The 21,731-nt window shown below is 34.9% G+C and overlaps 1 protein-coding gene across 1 annotated transcript in view; it reads right to left on the bottom strand.

Annotated features, from left to right (window-relative positions):
- Nucleotides 1-588: 588 nt before the first annotated feature.
- ARIH1 (ariadne RBR E3 ubiquitin protein ligase 1) overlaps nt 589-21,731 on the bottom strand; it is a 151,477-nt gene continuing 130,334 nt past the window's right edge. Inside the window, exons 7-14 of the mRNA XM_045848434.1 lie at nt 19,879-19,985; nt 17,904-17,946; nt 17,318-17,389; nt 14,198-14,328; nt 10,169-10,226; nt 6,737-6,997; nt 5,595-5,707; nt 589-3,929 (exon numbers count right to left, since the gene is read on the bottom strand). Of these exons, the coding sequence (XP_045704390.1) occupies nt 3,845-3,929; nt 5,595-5,707; nt 6,737-6,997; nt 10,169-10,226; nt 14,198-14,328; nt 17,318-17,389; nt 17,904-17,946; nt 19,879-19,985 (870 nt within the window). The 3' untranslated portion in view covers nt 589-3,844. The remainder of the gene's footprint in view (nt 3,930-5,594; nt 5,708-6,736; nt 6,998-10,168; nt 10,227-14,197; nt 14,329-17,317; nt 17,390-17,903; nt 17,947-19,878; nt 19,986-21,731) is intronic.

Below are 21,731 nucleotides of genomic sequence, written 5' to 3'. Positions count from 1 at the left end.
AATTCCTACCCCACTTGCTTAAGCTGGTAATATAAGATAAAGTGCTTTGAAGATAAAAGTGATAAATGAACTCTCATAATTATAGATCCAAGTAAGACCAAATTAAATTGTCCTAAAATCTGGACTTGACTAGAATACCAATAACAAAAATCTCCAACCCGGGACCTTGTTTAAGAAAATTCTCTCCATCCCTTTAGGAGATATCAGCTTATAAGAGTGAATAAATCTAAATAATCAGAATTTTGAGGTTGAGAATGACTCTTAAAATATTTTATCTTTAAAAAACTGACAAAGATCTACTAAGCATCTCATACATATCACTGTTACAACATGAACAGCAAACTAAATTCAATGGTCAAGTCAGGGAAATTGGAAAGCTTTCAGAAAATGCTCTGAAGGCTACATTGACCAAGTTAACAATTAACTGTTGGGGATGGTCTCATTCACAGTTCCCCGCAAAGAAACTGAACCAAATCTTAACATTTTATATTAAGTAGGAACAGTGAATAAGGCACATAATACAGGTGATTGTTAGGTCACCAGTATGTTTTTTAAAACTATAAAAATAAACATAAGTAACTAATGGAATAACAAAATAAAAGTTTATTTTATTAGAATTAGGAATGTTCTTTCCCTCTGGGCAACCTGAACAGTCCAGTTACAATGAAAATCTAAGAACAGTTATTTCCACAGCACAGGGCGCTCTATGCACAAAATTACAGGGTTAGGAGCATTTAATAAATTTACCGATCTGATTGTCTCACCAACCCACCCCCTCCCATCCCCCAAGTGCTCTGTACCCAGGATTTGCAACTAAAGAATTTGTTACATCAAGTCCTTTTCTGTCTTGTATTAAATTTCAGTCCCTAATTATGGCTGAATCACATTGTACACTGCAGATCCAACCATGTCAAATCAAGTCAGTTAGTCTTGGATCTGTCATATATGTGTTTATGTATACACATGTGTATTTAATGAATTTATTTAAACACACATAAAACACATACAATCTGGGTCGCAGCAAATTTCACAGAATTTAGTCTGATAATATATGCTACTCAGTTTTCCCACTGTGGTTTGTGTCCTGAGCTTTGGATCAAAATTTTACTATAAATCATTTAAAGTTCATCTACTGTTCAATGAATTGTTCAAATGAAGCATGCACTTTTCAAAAGACAATGTAACTGCCCTCAAGAAGACAGGGAGACCCTGGTGCTTACCATGAATAGAGCCCTCTTGATAGACTTAGGTAAGTGAAATGGGGAAGCTGTCATTCGATATGGCTTGCCTATATCCCAGCTGGGGTCACTGAAGCTACTAACAGTGAAAGCAATGAGCTCAGGGAATACTGTCAAATATGGAAATAGTTGTTAAAAGATTGGAATTAAAAAAGGTCAGTTCACCTTGATTCATACAAGTTAGGGAATGCACCCACAACTGCAATACCCTCAGATAATATGCCAAGACAAACTAGAAAGCATCTCTAAAAAGCACTGTTCCTCCATGGGTAGGGGCTGATACTATGAAGTGCACACACTGTGTTTGGATACTTATTACAAGGGGAGTGCATAATGACACAAATCTAGATACCGCAGTTAACTGGTTAAAATTTTTTTAAAAACACCACACATACACAAAAACATTTTGATTAAGGGAGCCACATATATCTAGATAGCAACTCTGGCTGCTTTTCAAAGTTACCAGGGAAAGGAACTTATTCAAGCTTTCTTTAAAAAAAAAAAAATCCTTAGTTTGATAAATGCCTTTTAAGATTGATACAGTCATTTAAAATAAAGTTAAATGGATGTCAGGGGAGAGGAGAACATGGAAGAAGCAGACGTCAAGTTCTGATCTGCACCTGAGGTGGCAAGGGAGAAAGGATTAAAGGTACAGGTAAAGTTGATCCTAAAGCGACAAGAGGTTTAAGGAAGCAGCATAATATACTCAGCAAACATTCACTAATTTTTTATGGGAAAAGAACAGTTGCAAGTACATCTCATGTAACAACCTTTTCTAAAAGGAAAAGTGGGTTGATTCAGCAAAGCCTAACTTAGGCAAAAGGCCAGAGGAAAGTGAACCTACTTCCCAATGGAGTAATACGATGTACACTGCAAGAGCAGACAAAGCTGCCTCACAAAAGGTAAACCCTCTCTAGGCGCAAGACATTTAAAGGAAGACAAAGAGGTCCTCAACCCAAATTGGTATTTAATATTAAGACCTCTTAATCTAGTTGCCAATTCACCCTGCACTCCTGTATAAAACTGACAGATTTAGGGATGCTGATCTGTTGAAAAATACCACAGTCAGAATGGCCTAAACAGGTATATAGTTAATAAAACCACCACCACCCTTTACTTTTAACATAGCTCTTAGTAGAAATTTCATAAAAATGGACATCACGGCTAAAACGCATCATTAATTTTCCTATCTGTTGACAATGAAAAGAAGCAAAGTCAGTGATTTCTGTTTAAATGAACTAGATGGGAATATCATGTTCTAGGGATGTCTGTCTTCAAACTGAACCCACAGCAACACACAAGCAATTTTAGTATCTGCCATATTAAATTCACAATCTGAAACTAAGTGAATGGTTATTTATTTATATTTATATTTAAAGCAAAAACATTCTATTTGATACCCTAATGTAAAGAAAGGGTGAGAGAAGAGCCATAACCAAAATCTTAAAAGGCTCAAAGCAGCAATTAAAGGAAAAAAAAAAATGAAATGTTTCCTCTGGATGGATAGGGAGCATAGGAATGCCTTCACCTGTGCATGACATGTGCACTTGAAGGCTTGAGTAAAATGCATGAGGCCATGAAGGGGAATGAAGCGGGGACTAGATTATTCTTGAACTGTAGCAACTAAGCTCCCTGTTGCAGTCCTTAACTAGGCCATAGTGTTGTTGGGGCTTGACCTCCCTGGCCCTGGTCAAGCATTGGGCATGAGGCCCATGGCCAGCAACAGACATATAAAAACCAGAAAGGGCAAAGTAATCTCAGGAAAGGGAAATCAAAGAGTTCTTATGTCTTCCAGAGGTACTAAACCAACAGGTTTTTTTTAATCCCAACCTTCAACTGAGGAAAGTTAAAGAAAACGGAAAGAAAATGCACAGCAAATAGACATAATGTTGAAGATTTTTAAAGAATAAATATTTTTTTGTAATTAAACATTATGCAAACACGTGCCACGCTTGCTTTGTCCATGCATATGCGCTATATACAATTTTGAAAAATACTGTGTTGTCCTCTCGTTTTAAAAGTCATATACAAAGTTTTTTGTTTGTTTGTTTGTTTTTTTTTGTTTAATTCTTCTTGCTGCCTACCCACTTCCCATCCCAAGAATTTTCTTTACAAGGAACTAAACATCATTCACTCATTACCTCGGGGTATGAGAGAAAGAGAGTCAGTCTCTGTATGTGGGTATATTTGCATGAGTAGAGGAGGAGGGGGAAGAGGTCCTTTACCAAAGTACAACAAAATGGCTGGTTTGGGCATGAAAAGCAGTGTCAAAGACCTGTTTTAAATTTTAACTGTACTACACTCAGGAAAAAGAAAAGAAAAGAAGTCAGCTTTGAGAATGAAGCTACGTTACAAGTTAAAGTTGGAGGGCTTTTAGTGTGTCTGTCACACTTTGGCGGCCTAGAATACTGTTGTACAATGGTTTATCTACCTTTTTTTTTATTACAATATAATTTACTTAAACTTTCTGTTAACAAAACAGAATTCTGGTACTACAGACCAGCAGTATCAGAATGGGCTTAGTGCCTCCTTGTTTGTGTTTGTTTTAATTGCATGAGCACTCTAGATGGCAAAGTTTTCAGAGTTCATTTTATGCAGGGTCATTTTCAGTCCTCAATGTACTCCCACAGATCTTTTTCATAGCCTTCATGAACATGCTGTAACAAAACCCTTCGTCGACTCTCACAATATCTGTAATCAAAGAAAAAAAGAAAATGTCAGCCTCCAGTTTAAAAAAAAAAAGCATTTACTTATTTTTTAGAGCACCCCTACATTTTATCAAGACTTGGAACTAGGCACCTGTTTTTAGTAACACATTTGCAGGTCTACTGTTTCTAATTTTAAAAAGGTGTTTTTTTAAAGCCATGATTCCTAGTTTTGGCAATTTTAGAGTAATAAAATGTGAGAAATTCCTAAAGGTCTTAGAAATTACCTGATTCAATCCTGTCATTATTCTACCATAAGTAAACAGTTTCAGGAAAAAGCAATTTCAAGGGTTATTTATTCACATTTATAAAATCTTTGTTAACTTTGAAATTACCATAAACACAATGTAGCTGGCTATAGGATGTAAAAATATTACTTAGGACTAATTCTCTAAGACTTCCAAATTCCCGAAGGTTTCTACCACTATTAAAAAGACTAGTGTTAGTATTTGTCAGGAAACAACTTTGGGGGAAATTATCTCCATGCTGAGAAAGCAAACATTTTGCATTCTTAGCTTAAGAAGTAGCATATCTTACTGGTGTATCATCTCTCCACACCATGCCCTTCTCCTTTCTTGGAGAATGAATAAAAACTTTGTTCTCTACACTTTGTGAATTCTTTCACATCCCATGTCACTGACCACCCTAACATTTTGGTGATCCATAAGGGGACATTCTCTATTTCTCCCTCTCCTCCAGCTTCCTGAGACTTGAGACTAGGGGAGCAGTGGGCAGCAGGCTAAATCCGACTGGGCTAAACCCGACCCTGTCTCTGTGAGGTTCAGAGAGAGGATTCTAATCATTCTCCATCTCTCCAGACTGCAGACAGCCTCCTCCTCATCCATCTTCACGGTCAGTGATTGATGTAAGAAAACTTGTTTTTTCCCCTAGGACAATTTGTAAATTATACCCTCATAAGCAATACTGAAATATTTATATTTTTCTCCCTACCTAATCCCTCCAGAATTACTGGAAAGCAAGAACAGAACCACTCCCTAGAGCCAAAGGCAGAATATAACATTGGAACAAACTGCAGCCTCGTGTTACAATGACCCCAACAGCAAGCCCCTACCCCTTTTTAATCCAATTATAATCCAACAAAAGTTCAAAGTCCCCACCCATCAATGCTGGTGTATCTCTCCACACCATGTCCCTCACCTTTCTTGGAGAGTGAATAAAAACTTTATTCTCTACCAAAAAAAAAGTAGTAGCATATCTCAAAATACTATCTATCTTGAGGGTAAAGTAAATCTCTCCTTAGGGGGGAAAACCTAATAAAAACTCTACAATAAGCCTGAGTAGTTTGCTTGTCAGTAGCCATGATTGCAGGACCCCCTGGCTATGTCCAGCATGCTAATCTCACCCCTCATCCTAATGGCCACTTGCCCTTTTAGGCTCTTCTTTGCAGGGCAGCAAATAAATAGATAACGTTGAAAGGAAGAAGCTGGCGGGATACATGGCAGATATCCTCCGCTACGTTTAAATAACACTATACTATCTGCAAATTGTAGCCCAAAGGACAGAAGTAATCTATGAGAAACATGGCAGCAGCTCAGTTACTGGATATGCTAAACCCAAGTTTCCCCATTACCTAACTTCACCACTAAGGCATACCAATCTTTTGCTCAAAAACTATTTAAAAAAATCTCACCTGTACTTATCTTGTACTTTCTGCTTTATATCCTGTAGAGAATCTTGGGAAATATCTCGTTCAAGGTAGCCCGAAAGCACCTCTGTGGCATTCTCTAGATCTGCTTGGTTATTCTGCAAGAGGAGGAAGATACATAGTAAATTTTAGCTTCAAAAGAAAGCCGAAAGATAAACCAGCTTAGCTGCTTCCTTGCCTAGACTGCTTTCAACAGATTACATAATTTTCACAGGTGGTTTTCACTATATCTGTAAAGCTCTTTATTGCTTTTGCCTTTAACAGTGTTCTCTCTTTTCAAGGACAATTTCTTAAATGTTAAAAAACCTAAAGATTCACTGATTATCTCTGAAAGAATATCAAGGACAGTTTGAAAGGACTTAAAAGTCTTTAGGAATCCCCTAGTTCTGAGAATTGCTATTTGCTAAAACATAAAGGGGAATTTGAGGAATAAATAGAAACCCATTTTTTGTTTACATCAGGCTGCACCTACTTCTTAAAAGAGAACACGGTATGGAAGATTAAAATTTTGTTATCTTTTACTACTAGGGCTAGTTCTGTACATTTACCAATCTAAATTCCCACCTGCTGGTCAGTGTTACTGTCTAGTCATCTGTTGACGTCAATGTTTCATGCCTCAATTTTAAATGAACATATCTACTTGAAAAACCTTTACTGCTTAATGCCCACTTTAGTCATTACATAACCACCATATTAAGTTCTAACACCATATATTAGTTTTGCCTGAAAAAAGGCTTGTATTAAGTACTGTAATGTGCCAGGTGCTATATATATGAGCAATATACATGGACTGTCTCACTCAAACCTCGTAACATCCTACAAAAGTATTATCTCCATTTTAAAACAGATATAGAAGAGGTTAAGTAATTTGCTTCAAGTCAACAGAGCTCACAAGTGATGAAGTCAAGATTCCAATTCAGGGCTGCCTGCAGAGAACCTGCACACTTAAATCACTAGCTGTCTACCCCGTATCAATCTGAATGTAGTTTAGGACAAGAAATCTAAATTTATCTTTCCAATAAATACTACATTTCTAATCCATATTTTCTGAGCAGAACCTTTAAAATGATATATCTTCTCTATGAAAGACCAAGTAGTCCTATGGCACAAGGTGGGCCTTTTCTCACCTCAAAGATAATGGACTGGTTATTCTTTTTGAGGTAGAAAGCGAAGACATAAGTGTACATGAGTGTGGCACGACACTGGCAGAGGACATCAACTGCTTTCTTCAGGAACTGCACCTCAATCCAGGACATGTTGTGCTGTTGCATCTCCTCCATTTTCTGCTTCACCTGAGCATACAGTTTGTGCTCAAAGCGCAGACTTTGCATGTGGTTCATATAACGATTACAGTAGAACAGGTACCTCTGCAGGGCTGCCCTAGATCGCTGTCCATTAAGAAAAATTAAGGTTACATAATTATGGCAAATGTATTATATATATGAACAAAGCTGGTATCATGTTTACTGATGAAACAGTACAGGAATTTGGCTAAAATCATGAATAAACAGACATCTACTGCTAGCTTTATTATTTAACACTGCTTTGGATGTCCCATACCTGTACTTTCCAAAATGACAGCCACTAAAATCATGTGGCTATTTAAAATTAAAAACTCAGTTACTCAGTACTCAATAACCATATGCGGTCAGCAGCTACCAAATTGGACAGTGGTAATAAAGTACATTCCATCATTACAGAAAGTTCTATTGGATATCACTGTTCTAGAGTATGCAATAAAGTATTAAGTAGGCAAGAAGCACCAGTATTTTGAAGCAGAAAATAGAAAGGCAACCCAGATATCATATAACTCCCAATATACTGCAGTGCCATTTCATCAGCTAAGCGTTTTGTGCCCTTTCCATATCCTGCTCCCCTCAACCGCCCATCAATTAAGTCTCAACTTGGGTATCTAGAATTAACCATCAGTTTCAGGAAATACTGGGATAGAACAACCTATTAAATGACACAAGAAGCTGCGATTAGCAAAATGTGAAATATGGAAAATTCTATATGACAAAATAATTTAGTTTCCTCAATAAATAGGTGGCAAGGAGGAAAAAAGAAAGGAAGAAATGCAAGGACTTAAAGATTAGAAGAGACTCAAGAGATATCAATCAAACCCATTTTGTGGACTTGGGTGAATCCTGATTTAAAGCAACAATTAAAAAAAATTGAGGTAAGTGGGAACATTTGAACACTGGAGAGTTGATGACATTAACGAAGTACTGACTTCAAAAAACATATATAGTATAATTATAAAATAATGTGTTATAATATATAGTAAATACATACACAAATACAATGTTGGTACTACAGTTATATTTAAGAAAATTAAAGATACAAGAAGTATTATCAAACAAATATTATATTATGATATCTGGTGTATATTTGTTTTATGTTATTTATCACACTGCAAAAATAATTTACATAAATCTTTCCTATTATACTGTAAATCTCCAGGGGAGCCAGACTTTTTAAAAGTAATCTTGTTATGTTTACTTAATATGTGGAAAATGACTAATAATAAATGCTTGTTAAATGATGCCACCACTATGAAAGGGTTTCTTTCCATACACATATTCTTCTTACACTATCACCTTCTCTTCCTTTCATGTCTTAAAGCCAACACACAGCACAGAAACTACTAGGCCCTGTGGTTGGTCTCTTGGTTAGAAATACTAACTATGAACCAAAGAATTAGCCAACCATATGATCCAGTATCATACAACATCGGAACATCTTTAAAAACCTAGACAAGCCATGTTACTACAAGAGCCAGGTAGATATCAAAACCAATGCTTATACACTATAAAATTATGCCAATTATATCTAGTCACTATTAAACATATTAATATTATATATTAATCTAAAATTACTGCAATTATATGTAAAAATATGTATGTGGAAAATAATCTGCTTGGAATTTTATTCTGTCCCCAAAGCACTATTATTTCCAAGCCTATCATATTCCCAAGATGAAACAGAAAACCTAAATTACCATATTAAAATGTATGATATTAGAGGACTTTATTTAATATGACCAACAATTTGAAAGAGCTTATTAAAAATCTCTAAAAGTGAGCATGAAAGAAAACCCATACCATCACTGCAGTAAGACTAACTTAACTCAAACACCAGATTCTGGATTGAGAAATGCAATCAGTGACCAAAAACCACTTTGGAAAACAAACCACCTAACTGCTTAGAACAGGGGTAGGCAGACTCTAGCCTGCAAGCTAAATCCAGTTGCTGCCTGTTTTTGTAAAGTAAAATATGTGTTCCCAAGATCATTTAAGTTTTTTTCACAAAGAATTCTATATTCTCTAAATTCTTCCTGTATTATTCTTATTGGAACTTGAGAATAATTGGCTTAAATAATGAGCTCTGTGGCCTTAACTTTTGTTTTACTGAATCACAATACACTTACTGAAATGTAATAAACTATTCATAAACTTACAAAAGAAAACAAAAAGCCAGCCACACATAGCAGTCTACCAACAGCAATTTTATTTTAGGAAACATATGTCAAATTAATCTGAACTTGAGTTTCACTGGTTTTATAGTTCTCTTGGTTTGGTTGTATAGTTGTATAAAAGCATAAGGTTTATAGTTGGTTTATGTTTAAACATTTAAGTAAATTATAATGAATATAATCTAAATCAACATTGGAATTTGTGGGGCTTTTTTCCTTTTAAAAGGACTACAAATATAGTGAAAGCCTTGAAACACCCCTCATCATTTATAAATACAAAATATAATTTCCCAGTCTTAAAAAAAAAAGAAAAGGACATAGAACTTTCACTTCTAACAATATGAATTGTAGGTTATCTACATTCTTCTGTATTTATGGAATTTTTAATTAATAAATTTCAAGGGGATGTTTAAAAAGTGAAACAGGAATAAAGAGATCATGATGTGGATTACATCTGGCAAAGAAAACCATTTGGAAATATATTTGGGACACTGGCCAACTTCAATATAGAATGAATGGCATGTAAGGCATTTCAAGAGTCTACAAATATGACAGAATCACTAGCTGAAAGGAACTCGAAGTGCTGTTGAATCTAAATCTACACCTAGTGTTTGGATCCCTTCTATAATAGTGGTTGTGTTCCCCATCGGGTGATAGGAAATATCCTACCTCCTGGAGCAGCCTATAATCAAGCGTAGGAGGTTCCTGATGAACAATGAGGTTAAAAATAATAATACAGAATTAAAAATAAGTGAGACTGAATATATAAATAGCAGCAGAGTTCTTTTAACAATTACTGTTCTCTAGTCTCCTTGCTGAGAAGGGAAAATCTTGATACAACTTCTGAAACCTGGAATTGTACTACATGTCTACATTAATTAAAAGAAAACAAATAAACCTATAAATAGGAATGCTCCTGATAAGCATTTCCGATGAGATTCCCTTACTAAATGTACAGATACCCAGTACTAACTGACGTATATTTCCACAAATCTTTCAAAATTGAAAACTCCTGCTAACTTATTCCCTAATAAGCACACAATGCACACCTGTTCGACTGTTACCCCAAAATAAATGCACTCACCTCCTGTGCATCTCTTGCTGCCTTTGCATCATCCTCATTATAGCGGTTACAGTTGTACCTTAAAGTAAAGTAAGAGGATTCCATAAAGTCATAAATCAATGGAAAAAGAACCAATCACAGAATTTTAGCCTGGATTTAGAGATTATCTAGAACTGATATCCTGCTTTATACAAATAAAATGGGGTTAAAATAAGCAGGGTTCTATCAGTATAATGATAGTTACCATACTGAAAGGCACTCACAGTGTTGTTGAACCTGATCCATACCTAGTGCTTACATCCTCTCTGTAAGAGAGTATCAGTCCTCTATACAGTAATAGGGAATTTCCCACTTCCTAACTTAGTGCATTCCAAATCACTTCACCTATACTCATTATAAAACACTGTCATTCTAGAACTTCCATTTACTAAGTCTGAACTTCTAATTCAACTTTTGAAGAAAGAGATCATCTGATGTCCTAGGTTGACTGTTATTTAGGTCAAATATTCCCAATTTTTCCAGAGTTACTCACCTTCTTATCATCTCTTTTATAAACCAATGAACCAACAATTGGTGGACCACTGTATAATACTGGGTTTGCCAAAAAGTCTGTTTAGTGTTTTCCATAAAATGAAAGACATATTTTTCATTTTTACCAATAACTATATTGATTTGGATATTCAGAGTATGTCGGCTATCTCCCGTGTGGTATATATAATGTTGTTCTCAATTAATGTCTCAATTTGATCATTATCAACTTCAACTGATCTACCCTACTATGGAGCTTTGTCCGGCAAATCTCCAGTATGCAACTTTGCAAACTACTTTTCACATGTTCAATTAGTCATGGCACCTTCTCCACACTGAACAAGTGCGTGTGTTTCAGTTGTGTTTTCACCTTTTTAAAAATAATAAAGCATAAGAAGCCAAAAAATGTTGCTCATTTTCTTCCATCTTCAATATTAAAATGACTACACAAAAATTCATCAAGTTTGTAAGTTTTTAAAAAATGTACACTGATCTGAGAGCTGTCACAATATAATCTAACAAAACTGTTTCAAATGAAGTTAAAGACAAACTAAGTGCTAATAGAGCCATCTTACAGAAAAAAAAACCCAACAAACTTTTTGGTCAACCCAATAGATACTATGGTACATGCTCTACATGTATTAAAGTTTACAAGAGTCACTCAAAACTGAGCGATATACTAAGTGAGGAGCTGGGAGAAACCTGCTCAGAGAAGTCAGTTCAGAATGGAGATGAATGAGACTGGCTTCCCTTGTTCTCCTTACTCTCTACTTCTTCTTTTATGGTAGAGTAATTATGGAAGCAGCTGATATTTATTGAGTCCTTACTATATACTCACTTACTGAGTTCTTTAAAGGTACTATTGCATTTAATCCCCTCAACCATCTTATAAAATATGTATTATTATTATCCTCATTGAGCAGATGAAGAACTAGGTTTTTCAAGGTCAAAAAACTAGGGTTTCAGAGCTGGGGATTAAACTCATGTGTATCTCCCAAACGAGGTCCATGCTCTTAACCAGTGAGTATACTGTTCACAAGCTGTTGTCTCCAGAATCTCTTAACAGTGATCTTTGTAAAACTAACGAAGGAATTTGAATTTAAATCTTGTTAAACTGGATCATTGTTTCAGCTTGTCAAGTTCTTTAGGATTTTAATGATCTACATAATCAGTATTTCTCTTTAATATTACCTAAAATGTATGTAAGATTCTCATATTAGTTCAAGAACATCATCAATAAAACTGACCAGAAAAGTAGTGTACACTGTAAAGGGGGGGGGGGGGAGATAAAAGATAAGAACAAAGCCTTTAAGCAAACCAATAAAGTTAAAGCATCCCATTAGAAAGACATAAACCCATTATCTGTACTCCAATAAGTCATTCAATTAATTGAAAATATACCTCCCTCTCTGTATTCACAGCCTAGGCCAAAAATATCTTAGTCCACATTGAAATATCTTGCTGAGATCTATAAAACATTCCCTAATCCATCTTCCTAACATCATCACTGGATTCTAGGATTTCACATAAGAGAAAAATTAAGTTATGTGGATCATATATAATTTGTGGCATCACAAAATTTGGAAATATATTTTGTCTGTTTCTAGTCACTGATGCCTCTTTACTTTAAAAAATTACTCAGAAATAATCAACAATGACTCACTGACATCATCTTCAAGCTTTTAAAAGAACCCAGACTATAATTCATCCAGGGCAGATTAATTAATTCCCCCCCAGCTTGGGTTATAATCCTCTTTTACCACATTACTTTACTCAATTTAACCCAAAGATGACCCCTCCTTGCCCTCTACTGGTCAATTATTAACACCTCTTCTTATCTGATAATTCTTAAAAATTTGCCTTTAGATTTTTTTTTAGATATTTATAAGCCTCAAATCATTCTGGCCTTTACTCTGCTAACATTCAAATTAAGACTTTAAAGAAGGAAAGCAAATAGGACTCATCTATACTTCTAACTCAGGTGACTGATAGTGTTACTGGAATGCTATTTTAAAGATTCTGAGGCATTTTCAGATTTAAACAAGAAAGCAGATTCAAGTCACAGGCAACATTTCTGACATCCCTGATCTAGGTCGTTGTTCATTCTTTTGTGTCTACCATTTGTTTTGTATCTTTTTCAGTTTTCAATACAGCTCCTTTACCTTACACACGAAAATCTAACTCTTCTTTTGCATTCCTTCCCCTCTTCACTAGGCTTGTTTAAATATATTAGAGTGAATTTAGTTTATGGGAACACTCTAATGCAGCAGTTTGCCTTCATAAAATCTAGAGGACCTGTCCAGCTAAAACCCAAAACACCCTTTCTTGCTTCTGACAGTGGCAAAATTACTTTCTTACCTGCCTCAGAGTTAATTTTAGACAGGTAATCCCTCATATTATTCCTCTAGCTAGTGAAACTAATCAAAGTTCCAACAAAACTAAAAAGGAAGATGTGCCACTTTTTAAGTTCAGATCTTCCTTATCTTGTTTTGAACTTGCAATCTATTAACCTCCTACCCACTCTCTACAAAGCAGCCAAAATTATGTGACAATGTATATAAAGTTTAAAAAAAAAAACAGCCTTCTTCTCATCTAAGTAACAGATCCGATCATGCCACTCACTTAAAATCCTTCTGATAATGTCCAAACTACTGTAGGTCTCAGTCTATGTTCTCTTTTTCTATTCCCCACAACTTAGGAGGGCCCACAAACTCAAAGGCCAATAGGGCACAGGCAAGTAACTAAAATTAGAGAAACAGGCCATTTGCATATAAAAACACTCAGAAATATTTTCACTTTTACTAAGAGATATGCCAGCTCTGATTTTTCTCAAAATTCAAGGCATCGTCAGTCTAACTTGCATTTTCCTAAATGGATAAGAAATATGCATTGAGCAAAAGTATATATTTTACTAAATGGGATTAGTGCCATCATGACATATGCTAATGCCATTAAGCTTCAGTCTGTGGGGAAACATAACTGGAAAGGAAAGGTTAGTAATCAATTCCAGGTGGCTGTTGCCAAGAAGAAATGCAGATCTGTTTCTATGATTCAAAGGGAAACTAAAAATCTGGACTGCACTGGGCAATTTTCCAATTTTCAAAGTTTGGGACAAGTTTTTTTTTTTGTCAAATGATGGACAGAGTAAGTAAAACACAACTGCATGCTGGGTTTTGTCTACTGCCTAGAGAGACATATTAGACAATGCAACTCTTCTCTGAATAAGGCATATACATTCACATCATCCTACCTTTGTTCATGCTGCTCCTTTTGCACTGTATGTTTTTCCCAACACTTTTTCAACCAATGAACTCCTAGTCCTCCTCTGTGAAATATTCCTAAGTAATCCCTCTCGATATCTTGCATATATACCTCTAACACTAATCACACAGTACTTATTTAGCAAGCTCCCAAGTTAGACGGTGATTTCCACGAAGCAGAAACCTTACTCAAAATATGCGGCATATATCACATACTTTTGTGAACATATTCCTTCCCTTCATTTCCGTTTCCCCAACCTACCAGGCAGATCCATGTGGTTCCCAAGGGCCAAGACACACCCAGCAAAACTCTGCTTTACAGTTCTGGTTACGACAGACCATGTGATTACAACCGCCATCCTTCTCAATTGTGACATGGCATTTGGGACATTCCTATGAAGAGAAACTATAAAGTTGGTGTCAATGCTACACTAGGTTGTATTACTACCACTGAGGAGAAGCCAATTCTCAATTTGGTTTATTTTAAAATATCACATCCACTGTCATTAATACATGTAAAGCACTTAGAACAGTGTCAAACTCTTAAGTACTACTGAAAATGAGCCGCTGTCATTACTACTGGCTTTCGAAATGTACAATTTAAGGATTTGTTTTAGTAGGGCTGGGGGACAAAAATATTTTAAGTACTTTTAGCCATACATATAGCAATAACATTTTGTTCATGCAGGTAAAATATTTTGTTCATGTAAATATAATAATCTAAGTCATCTAAAAATAATTAATGGTTACTTCCTGTATCTTACATTGTTCTCAGTGTTTTATATGCATTAATTTATAATCCCTATAATACACCTATTCCTATTTCCATTTTTCAGATGAATAAACTAAGGGAGAAAAAAAAAAACAAAACTAGTCCAAGGTCATACAGGTAGCAAAGGGTGGAGTCAGGATTCAAACCCAAGCAATTTGGCCTCAAGATTCAGGAAAGTGAGATTGGTAAATTCTTTTTGTGGATTCTGAGTTGTTAACCAACTTCCTTCTGCCAAACATCCTGTTTTATTTATATATTTTTATTTATTGAATTTAGAGGGAGAGAAAAAAGGAGATGGGGTGAGAAGAGCAAGAAACATCAATTTGTTGTTCCACTTACTTATGCTATTTATTGGTTGATTCTTGTATGCGCACCATGACTGAGGATGGGCAACCTTGGTGTGTCCAATACAAGTGTACCGACCTGATACACTGTATCAGGATGATGCTCTCACCAACTAAGTTACCTAACAAGGGCTAAATACCCTTGTTTTAAATTCTTCTTATTGTGGATCATTTGCATCTGTGCTATAGAGATAATGATCCCCCCTCCCCATCTGTATCATTTTCTCAGTTACTAGTGAGGCAAAGTTTCTACCCTGCAGGCCTATTGTTTTTCTCTTTTGAAAAACCTCAAGAAATCAAACTTACTCATTATTTTTAATAAAATGATAAATGAGACAGAAAGCTTGCATTTTTGTTGTATTTGTGTTTGATGACCGTAACTACCACAAGAGAGTAGTACCCATTATATTATTTGCACAAATAAGCCTACACTACAATGCCCATAAACCACAGTAATTTTAAATAGGTCAATATGGTGATTTTTAATCAAATTTTTGAAATGACATACATAAGAAATTTTACATTTTCTCAAAGAAGCGAGTTCCAGTCCTAAAATATCTGTTTTACTCTACATTTCTTGATAATTACCAAACAGTATTAAGCTTTCAATATGTTAGGATACCATCAACAATCTGCAAATCAGTTTAAGGAACTAATAACAATAGTAAACAAAAAGTTTCTGAAACCGCTCAAGAGAAAAACTCTTCAGTCTCACCTTAAAACTGCCAAATAGATAACTTTATTATTACAAATTGCCATTTTTCCTCAATAATCTACTTTCTAAACAAAGTCAAACATATTCAAGATTATATTCCCTATTTTAAACATCCGTGAGTTTTAGAGTGTTTGTGATTTCTCTAGATGCAGAAAGAGGATGAGAGTTTAATCAAATGACTTAGTAAAAATACAGCTGCCCTATTCTAAATACTAGTTTTACAGAACATATTTAAGATTCTGGTGGAGAAATCTTCAATTTCCAAAAAAAGCTAGGCTAGGAAATTTTTTTAAACAAAAGTAAACATACTTCCTGATATTACAGCAAGGTTTTTATGAGTGACATGACTTATGTTTATCATATAATGATGGTTTTAGAGAGCACAAAAATATTTCAACCATACATTCCTCAAAGATGTGGGCACTGTAGTATGTGAAAAGACTCACTGTTTCCCTGCTAATGCTTTCTGAGAAACAGAAATAAATATGTATTTTTTAATTTTGCGGGGTAGAGCAGGGTACTGACAGTGTAAAATTGTGTGTTAGCCTTCATCATGTAAGAACTCTCTATTTCTTCTGTCCTGTGATTGAGTGATGGAACAGTACAAAGCTATAACTAACACTGGCCAAACAATTCTATTATTTAAGAAGAATAAATAACATATCATCTTCACACATGAAGAACTAAAAACGAATGGCCCATTAATAACCCTATCTATCATTCATCACCGAAGTCACTTCTTATTTGGATGGAACAGAAGACTGAACTGAATAAAAAACTGGATATTTATACAATTTTCTAGTAAGAAATTGAGTGGTACATACTGGGATTCAAATGCTTGTTATTACTTAGTGATAGACAACAAGGATGTTCAAAAAGATTGCTTTCATCAGTAAGATTTTGTCTAGTGTTAAAGAAGTGGTTCAGGACTGTAAAAAGACTGAATTTTAAAACTAGTGTTTTGAGTAATGCAATTCAAAAATACAACAAAAAACCAAAGGACACCCATATTTCCCCCAAACTTCTATTTCTCAAGAGCCAAGTCTCTTAATAAATCGTATTATAGAAGTTTAACATGCTAAAGATGTTACATAATAAAAAGTTACTCATTTACTCTGATTGAATGGTGCCTAAAATCTCTTAGACGTTAAATGCAGAAATGCAAATTAGCCCAATAAAACCAAGCTAGATGGAGCAAACCTACATTTGCATACTAAAAGGCAGCCAAGGACAATACAGGAATCATAGCAAACATCAGGGCAGAAAAATTATCAGCCTTGTCTTCTGAAGTAATGCTTTCCAATAAAAGAAAAGTTCTAAAGCACAGCAACGTGCACACTACAGTATAGTACACTGTAAAACAAACTCAAATGCTAAAATAAAGAAAAATTATTAATAGGCAATCATTCTAGATAAAATGAGAGCAAACCTTAAAATAGATAAAAAGGTAAAACAAGGCCTTCACCAGGTAAATTTACTACTTTTGCTCATGTTGATGTACCTGTCCTTATCAGTTCTCATTATCACAGTTTATTGAAGAAAAACACCAACCTTTGTGTTGGCTGCAATCCAATTAGAGGTTTCACTGTCATCATCACACTTTTTAATCCATTTCTTCAACCACTGTTTGGGGGAAAAAACCCACAACTGTTAGGGTACAACAAAAGACTTAAGAAATAAGAATAGCAAATTACTTCAATACTTAAATGCACTCAAGCTTAAATATAAAAGCCAAAAGACACAATTATCACGACATTTACTTCCTTTTAAATCAAAGAAATCCTGTAGTCCTCCTATCGAGCATATACAAAAATCAACCAAAGGAGGACTTTCTCTGGCTGAAGTGAGTGGAGAATCTACCACCTGACTAGAATTCCAGCTCCAAGCTGTGCCATTGTCCTTAGACCATTGCAAAGCCTACTGAGGAAGGTGCTTTAACCATGATGATCCTGATAATATCAGGAGCTGACTTATTCCTAAGGAATGTTCTCTAAATACTGGCAATCATCATCTGAGATAAAAAAGACAAAATAAAATCTTTTATCTACTAAAGGATAAGTAACAAAATTATGGGCTGTAATTTTCAGTCACCAAGTGTTCTACATTATTTAAAAATGAAAATGCCAGACAAACTTACCTTACATTTAACTGGATCATGCCAATTTTCTCCACAGTTGAAGCTGTTAAGTGACATAAGAGTGAAAAAGAATTAAGTCCCACCTACTATTAAGTATTCAAACAAACATTATAGTTCCTCAGTGTTATCACCAGTTCCTAGTGACTGGCAAATACAAAGATAGGAACCATGTCTATTTTACTCTACAATGAATTATTTAGAATTTAGTATTATGATCAGTGTGTGAATGAAAAATGACTATAAGCATGAAGACATGCTTAGATGACAATTTCATAACAAATGACTATCTAAACAGTCATAAAACTAGTTAGATGTGTATTTTTCTGATCCTTTTAAGATGGCTCCTTGATTTAATCACTCTCTAATTGAAGCATAGCTGAAACCATGTTCACTAATTTCAACTTAAATTTCAATCATGCTTCATTAGGATATATTAAATATTTTACTTAATATTCCAAATAAAGAGTGAAAGTCTGACTTTGTAGGGTACTACATGATTTAGTACTAATGTGCAGTCAGCAATGCACGGGAAACAAAACAGGCCATATCTTTGCATGATCCAAATGAACCTCAGTCCAGTAGAGATAAACTATACCAAACAAGGTATAAAACAAAAGTGTGACTAAATATTCTCTAAGAATATAGTAATTGCTAATGCCTTTCTGTTTTCTGGACAAATGGCATATACATTTGTGGAAAAAAGTATAAAGCAATGATAAACACAAATTTCATGAAAAACAATGGAATGGCTAATAAATTAGCTAATCAAGTAATCTAGGAATGCCAAAAATCCTTTACAAATGAGAGTAACAAAGTGCTATTATTTTAAATAAAGTCAGGATAATGGTTACTTCTGAAAAAGATGATATGGAATGGGATGGAGAAGGAAACCAATGGGTTTCAATTGTGTCTGTCATGTTTTATTTCTTAATAAAAACTAACAAAATGCTGATTTTGATTAAGCTGGGTTGCAGCTAGGTAAGTATTCATTATTGTTATTCCTATACTTCAGTTTGTATTCAAAATAGTTCATAGTATATATTATATTTCATTTCAAATATAAAAATATATTTGAAAATAGGTATAGAATCAGAATCCACTCCCTAACTACCTGGTAAACTCTGAAACAATAATGTATATTTAATAATTACCAAAATAGCATATATTTTACACATGTTTAATGTCTATGGGTTTACCTGCTTTTTTTGAAAACATTTAATATTAATGGTGTATAAGTCTAATTGACACGTAAGTCTAGTATTAATGATGTGTAAGGCTTGACTGGCTTCTTGTTCCTAACAGATTCACAAAGGAATGGAAGATCATTTTAGCTCCCTAATATGTGATATTACTGGAAATTCCCTGGTAAGTTGAATTTAGAATTCAAAGGCTGAGGAATACGCAAGAGAACTCCAAGAACTCATGTTATCAAGAAAGCTGGAGCCAGAGAGCCAAATCTAAATCAACCATATACTGTCTTTCCCAATTTACCTTTACAATTTCTTCCTAGGAGTAAGATTAAACTTGTCAGAGCAAAGGAAATTTTTAAAAAGTCCTAACTGTGCATTTTATTCCTAAGAGATAACTAACTTGAAAACAGAGCAAGAGCCATAAAGGAACCAAATGTAATTTTACAAAATAAGCAGTCAATCAGAAATGAGAGGAATTAAGTTCTTGTCCCAGATCAGTAAGTTTGCTCCCAATTAAGATCTACTGCAGCACACAAGAAAATGTGATTATAACTGCATTTTTTCCCATAAAAAAATCATTACCTCAAGGTTAGAAAAACAGGAAAGAGGAAAGTTATTTAAGATGTGACTTTTAAATCTATTTCTTACTTAAAAGAAATACATAGTTTTAATCATTATCACCCACCTCCCTCCCTACCTGAGGTAAATTTTTTTTTCTATTTTACTACTAAGAATAAATTAAAAAGCTGTGTGCATGATTCCAATTTAAGAAATTATTTGCTTACCAAAACTGGCGCCCACATTTGCAGCGAACAGGTTTAGCATCAGGATATTGTACTTTAACAACATGGTGGCAATCTGGGGCAGGACACCACTTTAAAAGTCGATTGCACTGAAACACAAGTTAGAGAATAAAAAATGACAGTAAATTGAACCACGATGCAAGATTTCCTAGCACACCAAGTAATTATTTGTATTACTTCCCTAGTATAAGGGCACAGGGGGATCAGTGACATAAGCATATAAAAACCTGCCACCAATACTTACTCTTCTACAGCAATGTTTATGGGTGCACTGCTTTGCTAAGATTATAGGTCCCTTGAAAAGCTGGCTTTATAAAACACAAGGTCTGTCCAGAAAGTATTCAGCCATGTACTATGAAAAATAGAGACGTTTATTGAAGATATGAGAATCACTGTACACAAGACAATGACGCATCAGTCTCCTTCCAAGTAGGCAGCTTGGGACCTCACACAGTTCTCCCAGTCACCATCAGCTGCCCTGTTGTATTTTCCTGAATCTCATCAATAGTCTGAAATCTCTTCCCTTTCAAAGGTGATTCTAGTTTAGGGAAAAGCCAGAAGCCACAGGGCACCAAATCTGGGTTGCAGGGGGTCTGAGTCACCTGGATGATTTGATGCTTTGCCAAAAACTCTACACGAGATGGAATGCATTAGTGGGCGTGTTTTTTTGTGAAGCTGCCAATCACCAGTTGCTCATAGCTGCGGTCTCCTAAACCATCCTAATAGTTTTTGAGGAAGACTGAACAGTCTTGCATATTGCAAAATTTGTAGAGTAGATTCCTTACTCTACTCTCTCAGTCATTTTGAATGTGACGGCCACACAGTACACATGCTCACTCAATGGTGTCTACTATCCCCACTGACTAGTACAGTGAAGTCATCATTGTTCACTCATACGCATTCCAGTCCACTCTCCTCAACTGCCAGGTTACATCAATGTTGTGCAAACCATTCTCATTATATTAACAATGGCTGGGCTTTTTCCGGACAGACCTCGTACATGAAGTATCACTTGTTCTATCTTCAAAATACCACTGAGAAACTTTAAAAATATTTACTCATGGCATTTAGATGACACAGGATAGTTTGAAACAAGCTAAGGGATATATATGTAGTTTCTCCTTTGACCATAAAAAGCTCTTCTAAGAACAAAAGGCAGTTTCTAAAACTATGGCATAGATCACATCTTAGATTCTTCAAAAGGAAGACTTTTGTAACACTGCTATAGAACAAAACATGGCAAAACACTCTGCACCAGAACTGAAGTTTACTGACCATTAGAAAAAAAAAAAGTATTCCTAAAATGCTGTTCTCTACAAGATCTGACCTTTAATTTAATCACCAATAGAAATAAAAATTACTAGAAAATAGTTTAACTCTAGAAAGGGTTAAAATACCTAATTACACTGATGCTCCTAAACAGGGGCTGGCAAACTTCTTCCACAAAGAGCCAAGAAGTAAAGACTTTTGGCTTTGTGAGCCACAACGGCTTCTCTAGCAACTACTCAACTCTGCCACTGTAGCATAAAAGTGATATAAAACAAATGAGTATGTTTAAATATATCGTTATTTTAGAAAAACAGGCATGCTATACTTTGCAGACCTCTGTTCTAATAAAAGAAAGACATTCAATAAAAAACATATAACCAAAGCATTCTTTACTAATAAAGTTTACTGGTAATGGAAGCTAAAACAAGAAGATATACATAGCAGAATTAGAATACCAAACATGATTAAACATGACATCAATAATAATCAGCTAAAATTTTCTTCTAGGGATCAAGAGGTATAAAGGAAGAATACTATAAAAATAATTTTACTATCAAAGCTCAAGA

This window comes from Phyllostomus hastatus, unplaced genomic scaffold (assembly GCF_019186645.2).
Source record: "Phyllostomus hastatus isolate PE091 unplaced genomic scaffold, TTU_PhHast_1.1 phas_contig_62, whole genome shotgun sequence".
In the NCBI taxonomy this organism is placed as follows: Eukaryota; Metazoa; Chordata; class Mammalia; order Chiroptera; family Phyllostomidae; genus Phyllostomus; species Phyllostomus hastatus.
The sequence above is the reverse complement of the archived record's forward strand: the minus strand, read 5'-3'. Positions and strand labels throughout refer to the sequence as shown.